This window comes from Thalassophryne amazonica, chromosome 12 (assembly GCF_902500255.1).
Source record: "Thalassophryne amazonica chromosome 12, fThaAma1.1, whole genome shotgun sequence".
NCBI lineage: Eukaryota > Metazoa > Chordata > Actinopteri > Batrachoidiformes > Batrachoididae > Thalassophryne > Thalassophryne amazonica.
Window position 1 is genome coordinate 48,922,116 of NC_047114.1, and position 12,331 is coordinate 48,934,446.

At 39.2% G+C, this 12,331-nt stretch overlaps 1 protein-coding gene across 1 annotated transcript in view; it reads left to right on the plus strand.

The window, feature by feature from the left end:
• tgm1l1 (transglutaminase 1 like 1) overlaps positions 1 to 12,331 on the plus strand; it is a 57,113-nt gene that overhangs the window by 8,027 nt on the left and 36,755 nt on the right. Inside the window, 2 exon segments of the mRNA XM_034183185.1 lie at positions 10,643 to 10,917; positions 11,021 to 11,212. Coding sequence (XP_034039076.1) covers positions 10,644 to 10,917; positions 11,021 to 11,212 — 466 coding nt within the window. The 5' untranslated portion in view covers position 10,643.

Below are 12,331 nucleotides of genomic sequence, written 5' to 3' on the forward strand. Positions count from 1 at the left end.
GGGAGGAAACTGGAGTCAACGTCTGTGACCGAACTGTAAGAAACCGCTTAAAGGAAATGGGATTTACATACAGAAAAGCTAAACAAAAGCCATCATTAACACCTAAACAGAAAAAAAAACAAGGTTACAATGGGCTAAGGAAAAGCAATCGTGGACTGTGGATGACTGGATGAAAGTCATATTCAGTGATGAATCTCGAATCTGCATTGGGCAAGGTGATGATGCTGGAACTTTTGTTTGGTGCCGTTCCAATGAGATTTATAAAGATGACTGCCTGAAGAGAACATGTAAATTTCCACAGTCATTGATGATATGGGGCTGCATGTCAGGTAAAGGCACTGGGGAGATGGCTGTCATTACATCATCAATAAATGCACAAGTTTATGTTGATATTTTGGACAATTGAAAGGATGTTTGGGGATGATGAAATCATTTTTCAAGATGATAATGCATCTTGCCATAGAGCAAAAACTGTGAAAACATTCCTTGCAAAAAGACACATAGGGTCAATGTCATGGCATAGGGTCAATGTCAACGAGCAGATCTGATTTGATGCAGGTGTTAGTTTGGGGGATGAAAATTTACAGGGTGATTCCATAATTTATTCCTCAGAATTGAGTGATTCCATATTTTTTTCCTCTGCTTGGTCTAAAAAAGTAACCGTTACTGACTGCCACAATCTTTTTTTCTTGATTTCTTATAGTGTTTCTTAAAGCCAGAAAGTTGCCATTTGAAATGACTTTAGTTTTGTGTCATGTCTGTGATCTGCTTTTTTTCTACAAAATTAAACAACTGAATGAACATCATCCGAGGCCAGTGATTCCATAATTTTTGCCAGGGGTTGTAGAAGGCAGAGAATAACAGAAGAATTAACATGTGGCAGAGATATACAGTGGGACCACCTCAAGCTTGGCTGTGTCCAGTTTTGTTACAGCTGGTCCAATAAAGTGAGAAAGAATGAGGCGGCCAAAGAATTGGGCTTGCGGAATGGGTTGTCATGGTTTCAGGGAATGAATGGATGAATGGAAATTGGGCAATTTAGGATACCTAGGGTGCCAGGTTGCATTAATGATGTGTTATAAAAGACATAATTCACATAAAATGGTAAACAAAATACAACTAAAATAATTAAAAGCCACAAAACACGAATAAAAGTAACAACCATACGATAAAAACAATAAAACACAATCAAACAAGAGCAACCACAGATTTCTGACATCCATCAGTCCGGATCCAGATCACCTCCAAAATTCAGTGGAGTCTTCCAAATATCTATCTGTGGTGGAAACGGTGCGAATCAATGAAGTGGTTTTGACGCAATCCTTCAAAGCCTATAAAGTGAAATCTTCATCCAGAATCCAGATCTGGATGAACCCTAAAATTCAGTGGTGTCTTCCATGGCCTAATATCTATCTGTGGTGCAAATTTGGTGAGAATCTGTGAAGTAGTTTTTACACTTTTACATAATCATTCAAAGTGTATATAAAGTAAAATCTTGATTCAGGATCACCTCCAAAATTTAATGGAGTCTTCAATGGGCTAATAATCTAAAGCAGACAGAGATGAGGCCTGTCTAATTTGCTGAGGAAGGTCATTCCATAATTTTGGTGGTGCAACAGCCAATGTGCGGTCCCCTCTGAGCTTTTGCAGTCATACCACTGTTATTCTACTAGTCCAACTCCAGTGAGTAATGAGTATGATTATCAAATTAAATGCAGCAAAAATGTATTACTCTGAAAGCCAGGCAGGTCGGATTCTGCTGGGCTTTTGAGTCCAACCCTCTGCATGTCGGTTCACTCTAACACACAAAAGGAACACAGAATAATAGATCAGACAGTGTGACTTCATTTTTGGGTGGAGATAGTGTTGCAACACATTCAGCTGACTTAGATCCACTCTGACTATCATGATGATTATGAATGTTTTTGCCAAAACTTTAGAAGATTTCAAAACAGTCAATGCAAAGTAAATGCCATGACCAGCAGTTGAACTTGGGAAGTTAGAGTTGAAGAATCTGGGGTGAATGATGTCATTCAAACACAGGCGTTCTAGCCTAACTGTGGATAGTTGGAAAGTTTAATTTATTTATTTCTATATATTTATGAGGTGTCCCTCCCTGCCACTTCAGCTGTTGTCCACCCTTTGAAATGTATATACAAACTAAGAATTTTCAAAATTATTGTGTAAACTCATAAATGTAAGTGGAATGTTTTAAGTTAGGGTTATTAAAATTGTATACTGTTGCTCAATGAATGACAACATCAGTTTATAGATCACATTATTAAGAAGGAGGAGAACCAGCTGTCCATGGGTGCTGTGGGTCATCACAGAGGATCAGGCACAGATGCAGTTTGGGATTTGGCCCAAGTTTTACACCAGATGCCTTTCTTGACACCATGGCATCTCTACATGGAGAAACAAACTCACAGCTCCTCATGTTCTGAAGTGGACTCCAAGCCAAGTACTATTCCAGACCTCCTGTTTTTCCACTTCTGAGAGCTGATGGGATCAGGTGTTCATAGACCAGCAATGCTGTTTCTAAAGCAACACCAACAGAAGGGAACAGCCACCTGAAGACATGAAATCACAAAGGAAGGCCGGGTTCAACATGTAGCTGCATAACAATCAGTGAGTGATATCACCCCCAAATTTATTTGTTCAGTACATTTTTACCCGAGGCCAAAATATGGCCATAGGATATTGGGAAGGTCTTGCATCTGTCTGTCCATCTGTCTGTGCTCAGCATAAGTCCAGTCCTAATACTGCCAGTCTTTAAATTCACAGGGAACATTCTTGGGACACAGACAAGTTCAAAGATGGCTACACTCACAGAAATATTTAACCCTAACTTTTAAGATTTAGGTAATTTTATTACATGACAATGTCCCATTTACTTTTTTAGATAATTTTAAATGAATAGGATTTATTACAGTAATGAATATGCATCATGTAAGGTTTATTTGGTAGGTTTGTATTAAAATTATCTTAAAAAAAATGGGAATTTGTCATGTAATAAAATTATATAAATCTTAAAAGTTAGGGCTCAATATTTCTGTGAGTGTAACCTTGACCTATTTAAAGATGTCAAATGGTCACATTCTGTTTCCTATTTTTATACTGTTAGAACCAAGGGTATTTTAGCATTGCATTATATTTTAAGTTTATAAGTGAAGGTTTGACAATGCCAAACCCATTCAAAACCACACAAGGAAGGCAGGAAAACCAAGATGATTGGTTAAAATGGGGTTTCATCAAACAGTTGACTTGCGCATGCATAGTCTTGTTGGCCACGCCCCATTTGGAGCAGAACAATAATCATTTTGCCAATGGTAATGTTGGACTCACCCCAACATTTCACTCAAAACTCAACACATTGAAGACCGTGAGAAACTGTCAAGAAGACCGTCATGTCAAATGTTGAAGAAAGTAGAGAAGAAGAATGTTTGCATGTGTGCAATTACACATACACAAAACAACTGACTTTCAACCGGAACAACTTAGTGTTTTATGTTTGTGCAGACAATCTGTTTTGCAAAGAAATATTAATTAATTAAAAACTAGTTACTAGTTACTGGCAATCCAAAACCATCTGTTCATGCGCAGAACAGTTCTGGCTGGAGGTACAGATCTGGAGCTGACAGAAGGACGATTAACTTTTAATTTTTTGGGGGTTTTGTCAATTACTTTAGTTTTTATTCATTTCATATATGTCAAAAGGTGAAAAGAGAACTATATTGCAAGTGCAGATTCCAATGAATATCAAAATTTCATGTGATTGATATGTTTAGTAATTGGCCCAACTTTTGTGGAGCTGTGCTGAAAATATTTTGACACATTGATCAAAATGCCAACAAAATCTCCCACCTCACTATTTAAAAGAAAGTAAAACAAAAACCATTCAGAATCATTATTCTTTCCAGTTTTGTGATGACTGGATGAAAGGTTTTTGAGAAGTTGATTGTGAAGTCAAGAAATGTTCCATCTTGTGGTAAAAATATAATCCTGGTCAACATAAAAAGTTTATGGGAAATTCTTCATGATAAAACTAATTTGACTGACCTTTACTAAAGGTTTGGATGAAAATCCTTTGAGGAATTTATGAACTCTCTAAATAAATAAATAAATAAATACAAGTAGCGCATCTCACGTCTCACTATTTTAAAAAGTAATTTTGGATGTTTTGATTTTGATAATAGTTAATTTTTTCCCGCTGTTTTGAGAAAACATTTTGAGAGACTGATTAATAAAAGGTTTTGTTATTATGCTTTTCTTGTTTGTGTTTTGTTACAGAATCACAATAGGATCCCAAACGATTTTTCGGTAATGGCGGTTTTCTTCTGGCTCTAGCTCCATAACATTTGAATCTACATCAAATCTGATGACACCTTACTGAATCAGTACAGATTCAGCTACAATTTGGTGTTAGTTGTGCATCTCTAGCTTCATTTGTCACCTCACACTGACACATTTTCTATTTTCCCTATATTTTTGCATATTCTGGATCACCAGATCCGGAATCCGGATCCGATCATCACCAAACTTTGTTACCTCCACCAAGGAGGTTATGTTTTTGGTCGAGTTTGTTTGTTTGTTTGTTTGTCTGTCTGTTTTTTAGCAGGATAACTCAAAAAGCTTTGAACGGATTTTGATGAAATTTTGTGGAGTGGTTGGAAATGACAAGAGGAACAAGTGATTAAATTTTAGTGGTGATCCGGATCACGATCCGGATCCAGGAAGTTTTTATGGATTCTTCACCATTGCGGGATAGGGGGAATTTTGACATTCTAGTTTCGAACTCCACAAAAACAAGGCAGAAAGGCTTGAAAAAAATTAGGGTGTAACATAGTCAAATGTTCTATCAAATAACAAAGTTTGATGATGATCGGATCCGGATTCCAGATCTGGTGATCCAGAATATGCAAAAATATAGGGAAAATAGAAAATGTGTCAGTGTGAGGTGACAAATGAAGCTAGAGATGCATAACTAACACCAAATTGTAGCTGAATCTGTACTGATTCAGTAAGGTGTCATCAGATTTGATGTAGCTTCAAATGTTATGGAGCTAGATCCAGAAGAAAACCGCCATTACCGAAAAATCGTTTTTAGACAATAACTCTTGAACTAATAAAGACATAAAAGTGATTCCAAGTTCTAGTGGTATGTTTTCAGGATGTCAAATATAAAGGAAAGAAAAGTGTATGTATCATAGTTTTGGTTGTAACACTGAATTGTTGAATAGATCACTGTGCCAAGGACGGAATCTCTTTAGGGTCAGTGACCCTATGGCCTTGTCAGTAAACGATGTCAAATACAACACACTGCAAAGAGGAAATCCCTCATGGCAAACTATACAGGGCTGGGGAGCACAATGAATTTATTAGATGAAGGACTATCATTTGGCATTGTTATATTTTAGTGGCAATGAATATCACTATCCAGATTACTTCACTTAGCAAAAGCAAAGTGATGAGTCAGGAGTATACTCAGCAGTGGTTAAGTTCTGGTTCAGTGCACATCACTGAACAAAGCACACAAGATGCAAAACCCACTCCCAGGTGTTGATGAATCACGATCCAGAAAACCCAGAAGCTGACATCAGCACCTTACTGTTGCATATATTCTGGTTCCGTGCACTTCACTGAATATATAGAAGGTGCACTTCATTATGTAGCACATCCAACACTTAAAAAATAGTTATATTTAAGAATTTACTGTTATTTATTTAGAGAAGTGTTTCATAAATGTTAAAAAATTCATATATTTGCAGTTTAGTTGAATAATAAACTGAATTTTGTCTCATTTGTTTTTGTCTATAAGCACATGCAATATCAATATCAGTGCTCAGATGACAGTAGCTTCTGGGAAAGGTGCAAGTTGCAATAAACTGTGATGCCCAGCGCTAAGGATAAATGCTATCTAGTCACAGCAGATGAAACTTTTTTTACTACTGAGCAAACATCATTGTTAGACTTTTTTAGGTACAATGATTCCATGGCGTGTTGATGTTATGGCGTCAGTGACCCCATGGCCTTGGCGGAGGTTGCACTCTCTGAGCGCTTCTAGTTGTTTGATAGAACATTTGACTATGTTACACCCTAATTTTTTTCAAGCCTTTCTGTCTTGTTTTTGTGGCGATAGAAACTAGAATGTCAAAATTCCCCCTATCCCGCAATGGTGAAGAATCCTTTTAAAAAATTCCTGGATCCGGATCGTGATCCGGATCACCACTAAAATTTAATCACTTGTTCCTCTTGTCATTTCCAACCACTCCACAAAATTTCATCAAAATCCGTTCAAAACTTTTTGAGTTATCCTGCTGACAAACAGACAGACAGACAAACAAACAAACAAACTCGACCAAAAACATAACCTCCTTGGTGGAGGTAATAAATGTGGACAAAAGTATGACTTTGTGGGTAATGACATACTGACACATGCTGAGATGTGGACACACACAGCATGTGTCAGTATTTGGTGGTGAAACAAAATAACAACCTTATCAACATCTCATATGTGCATCAATACTGTTTTTCATGATTCATTTAGTGTTTTACAAGACTTGAAAAAGCTCCACTGGCGCTGTAAGATTTGATTAATGTCAGTTTGCCTTTGTTGCAGCAGCACAGAGCGGCTTTTATGTTTTGGTGGAGAGAAACTGCAGATGTGAAGTAGATGAGTTAAAGATAACGCTTTGACTTTCAAGTAAACATTTAAGAACACACTTTCCCAAAGCTGACATTTGGCAGGCGACCTTTGACCCTGAGCCTTAAAGTTGAGGATGAGCCGGGTGGACTGGCTTATCGTCAATATGATAAATGATCTAATTCCACTGTGATTATTGGAGCGCCATATGTGGGTGGGGACGTGACAGAATGATGAATGCTTATCTGATCCACTGTACACCTCTGGCCCCGACTACTCGGTGATGCACGCGCTCAACAACAACTCAAAGCCGGGATGAGGAGGACTACAGCTGCTTGTACAGGCTGTGTTAGGTTGCTCAGGGAGTTTAGTTGACAAGAAGGAAAGACTAAATAGCCCACAATGCTCTGGGAACGCCTGACGACTGCAGAGCATCAAGTGTGGAATGTGGTAATGGTGGGAAAATGCAAAAGAAAATGTTCACTGACTGTCTGATTATTTAAAAAGGAAAAGCGGAATTGCTGAGATGCTGTGAAAATGAGACTAGAGTGGAAATGGTTTGTCCTGTCAATCAGTCTTGTAACGACAAATGTCAACATGTGATCAGTTTCACTTTCTCACGTATAATGATGCACACGTTTTTGTCTTTGAATATTGTAAATTAATATATTTGAAATTCATATATTTGTTTTGTAAAGAAGTATTAATTAAAAACTAGCTACTAGTTATTGGCAGAGAAAACAAGTCATTTTTACCCGAGGCCTTCAAATATGGTCATCGGGTATTGCAAAGGCTTTCCGTCCGTCCGTCCGGCTGCCAGTCCGTCTGTCCGGCCGTCTGTCTGTGCTCTGCATAAGTCCAGTCCTATTAATGCCATACTCTTGAAATTCACAAGGAACATTCTTGGGACACAGATCTTGGACAAGTTCAAAGATAACTAACCTTGATGTTTTTAAAGTGGTTTAAAAAGTCGCATTGTTTTATAACCTGATACATTTAGTTTTTGAGTGACATGGGTGACAGCCAATCAGAGTAGAGCTACACCGTGATGTCAGTCGTTGGTCTCTTTGAAACGCCCCAGCAGGCCTTCCACCCATTCCTTCGACACTCAGCCATCAGGGGCCTCATGTACAAAGAGTGCTTACACACAAAAACGTGGTGTACACCCATCTTCACGCCACCCTTCAGATGTATGTCCAGATGTAGCTGGGTGTCTGTGTCCACACAGGTGCTGACCATGCTGCGCTTCCTGAATACAGGAGCATTCCAGTGTGAGCTGGCCGATCAGTCAGGAGTGTGCCACTCAGCCTTGAGCTGAGCCATGCCAGCTGTGTATCATCCAAAAGTCATCCAGATACATCCCATTCCATTATTAAAGCGCCATTTGCAGCGAGAGCTGGTTTCCATGTAATTGGAGCTATTGACTGCACACATGTTCATGTCGTATGTGATGCGCAAATGTGCATCAGGCTGGTGTTTGGCACGATGTGCAATGGCAGCTGCTCAAACAATCAAACAACTTTATTAATGCAACAAGGGATAAATAAATAGTGTATAATAGTGTATTTACACAGCTGTTTGCTGTGTAAATAGTGTATTTGTGTAATTTATCCAAACGTAAACCAGCACACCCACATTTGTGCATGTGCGCATTCAAATATATTTAATATTATTATTATTATTGTCTTTTTTTGCTTGATGGTGAGCTGCAGAGCTTTATAACAGGTTTCCTGTGTTCCATATATGTCAATAAATGTGTGTAAGTTGTAAATGTCACAGTGTCAGTGGAGGCGCGCCTCACCTTTTTAACATCAGTGTGTGCGCACTGTTTTGTGTGTCAGCCTCACACACATGCTCCGTAGCTTCCACAAACATTTGTCCAGTTTCATGATTAATCCGTTTAACAGTGTACAGAAAAACTGTCCCTGCGTGTCTCCACGTAATTTCCAGTCATCTATAGTATAATTTCTTTCCTGTGTTCATGTTGTCTGATCTGACGTCGTGGGGAATCCCTGCTTAAATGGGGCGTGGCCAGGGAGGCATTTGGTTCCATGTTCAATTCCACATTCAGTGGGATGTACAAACGGAACGTGCGTGGATCCATGCCTACGCATACTCTGATACATCTGAATATTTTTGCAGTTACGCCAGTTTCTGGGTTTTGGCGTACGCCGTGTTTCAGTTGGAAATCTTTGTACATGACGCCCCAGGTCAGCATACTTGGCCCTCTTCTGCTCCTGAGCTTTCTCCATCCGTTCTTCCCAGGATTCAGTTAGCTCCAGTGGCACCACCTGCTTGCTTGCCCCGGACATCAACACCATGTCTGGCCAGAGTGATGTTGTCCCAGTGAAAATTAAAGACATACCTTTACATGTTTTGTGGATAGCAATGTAATTTCATGACATTTAAGTGATGCCACTTAGATTTTCTCTTTAACCTTGTTGGTTGCAGAGATATCCTGGAAAATGCATTTATTCATCTATTTATTTTACTATATTAAGGACTGCTCTGTTTTTTGACCTTGATCTTTGATTTTGACAGATCTGCTCTAGAAGTTAATCATCTGGAAATGTTCATCGAAGCAAGATCAAATCTGGTGAACATCTGCCCACCTGTTTCTGAGTTATATTGTACACAGAGAGACACACGCGCGAAGAGTTGCAATTCCCTGTGCTGCTGCTGGGGTGCAGGCTAAAAATCATTTGCAGCTGTAAACAAGATGCTTAAGGAAAACAAAGTTTGAATGCAATGTTGGGTTCAGCACGTAATATCTGCAAACATGCAACACAAACACAGTTTCTATGCCTCACGCCTTTAACAAACATCTACAAACTGCTGACTGTGTAATATTCACAAACTGATATAAATATTCTGTCCAACATTATTGCAATTCTAATTTTTATACTAGTCCATGGGCATCATGGGGGCTTAGTGGTTAGCACGGTTGCCTCACAGCGAGAAGGTCAAAGGATCGATTCCCACCTGGGGCCTTTCTGTGTAGAGTTTGCATATCTTCCCAGACTTTGCGTGGGTTCCCTCCGGATGTTCTGACTTCCTCCCACATCCAAAGACATGCAGGTTAGTTGGATTGGAAACTTTAAATTGACTTTAGGCAAGTGTTAATGTGTTTGTTAGTCTATATGTGGCCCTGCAACAGACTGGTGTCCTGTCCAGGGTGCACCGTGCCTCATTCCCTATGACTGATGGGATAGGCTTGATAACTATATATGGTAAACAAATTCAACAAATTATGTCTTCAACATATCCATCACAGAAAAAAGGATCTGAAAACACTTGCTCCTGGTAGCCAGTTTAAAAAAATCATGACGGATTAATGTCCAATTATTTATGGAATGTCTTGGCTATGATTGTACCAAATTATATGCTTGTATCATAAAAATGCATAATTGCTATGATTATCTGCACCACTATTTGGCCTTTGACCCCATGAAATTTCCCCTCACTCTATGACCACTGAGACTACAGAGTAGATTTTGAGATAAATTACTCAGGGACCCCAACTTTTTATTTGATAGTTTGACATCTTTTCTTTGAAAAAGCTCAAGAATTCATGTTTTGAGCTTTGACCCAGCTGCAGTGACCCATCAGTGTATTTCAGTCGTTGAAACAGTAATTGTAACATAATGCAAAGAATCATAGTTGAATGACGCAATAAACGTATGGTAATGCCACATAGAAGGGAAATGTTTTTACATATTCTGAATAATTTTACTTCGAAATGAAGATGACAAAAGTCAAACAATCGCCTGGGTGTTTTGTGATGTAGCAGATGTGTCATTGCCTGAAAAATATGCCTGGTTGAACACGAACTGTGTTTATTCACATTTGTTGTGTTGAGTAAAAGGTGCAACAACAAGAATTCCACCATTCAGCTTGTTGTTGTTTTTCCCGTGACATTTGAGCAAATAAACAAAAAAGTAATGATTTAATTTGCTCATTTGAACTTTTTGCTATAACTGATGATGCAATGCCTCTCAGAATGCCAGGTGAGTGGCCAGTAGTGCGGAACGCATCAGAAGTGGGGCGTTTCCCTGGAGCAGCCCCGCCCACCAGAGAGGAGGTGACCATACACAAGGAGGAGGAGAAGAAGCAGGAGGAGGGATGCTGCCATCGCTGGTTGAGGAAAATGTGTCCATGCTGCTGTAAACGCCAGAACTCTTATGACATCACAGAGAAGGTGGAGGTGATCAAACCTCCACCTCCAGAGACGCCCAAACCCAAGCCTGAGGGCATCGATGGGAAGGAAATGGAAGGTACTGCTCCAAACCTGCAGGATAAATGATGTTTGAGCACGTGACTGTATCACAGTATGACTATTATCGATTACCACGCATCAGTCTCATCCCTCGTTTTCAGAACTGGTGTTATCTGTGCGTTCTGTCGACCTGCTGAGCTCCAAAACGGGCCAGAACAGGCAGGAGCACCACACCGACCTGTATCACGGGGACGAGTTGATCATCCGCAGGGGGCAGACCTTCCAGATGGAGCTGGAGTTCAGCAGGCCCTTCAACCCTGACACTGACAAGATGCATCTGGAGCTCAAAACAGGTACGTGGCTGGTAGGACGCTGTGTTTGGGGTCATTAAGCTTTCCAAAAAGGACAACATAAAGAAATACGGTCAGCGTGATCCACCCCGGCAGAGCGCTTTGATCGGACGGTGAAGGTGGACGTCACAACACTGCCGCTGCACACCAACAACGGGCTGAAGTAGTGAAACACACACTACAAACTTATAGAGACATACAACAAAAAAAATTACACTGAGGTCCATAAATATTTAGACAGTGATGCAGTTTTTGCACTTTCGCGTCTGATCGTCACCACAACGGAGTTGAAATGAAACAAATACGACCTACTTGTAATGTAGGCTGTTAGCTTTAATTAAAGGGTTTAAATCTCCAAGGAATTACAACCATTTTTTTTTTTTACACGGACCCTCCATTTTCATAGTGCACAAGTAATTTTACAAATTAACAGAGAATTTATTCTCAATATAAGGACTAAATTATCACTTTTACAGGCAGTTTTATTCAGACCAGTCAGAGGATGGATACATTTTAAGGCACTGATGTCCTGGACTTCATTTGTGCAGGTTTTCATTTATACAGCTTTATGGTGGTATGGCACAGAGAAAGATTTTCTTAAAAAGAAGATGTTGATGATGATGATGCTGATCAACATTAAGATGATGATGAATTTTTAGCTACAGCCACAAATCACATGAAAGACCGAGATCTTATCTGCTTTTGATTTAATTTGATTTATGAACATCCTGATCTGTTCCACTCCATGATGCAGCTGCGAGTCGTGATGCAACAGACAGTAGTTGTACAGTGTAGTCTCTCAAATGTCCTTCCAATTCTAATTGTTTCAGTGTTCCTTGTTTTTTTTTTGTTTTTTTTTGTTGTTTTTTTTGGGGGGGGGGGGGGGGTGGGGGGGGGGTATTTATTTATTTTTATGCCCAGACCGTCTGCTTTCTCAGTGAGGGCTGAGTGCATTTTCACACATTAGACCATTCAATGCAAAATGCAAAATATTATGATGTTGCATTTTATAGATAACAAAGACAAAAAAATGTTCCATTTAGAACTGTTAAAATGAGAATAATAAAAAAAAATTTAAATTAAATATTTAATAAAAAATAATAGCATTATTTATATTTCTGA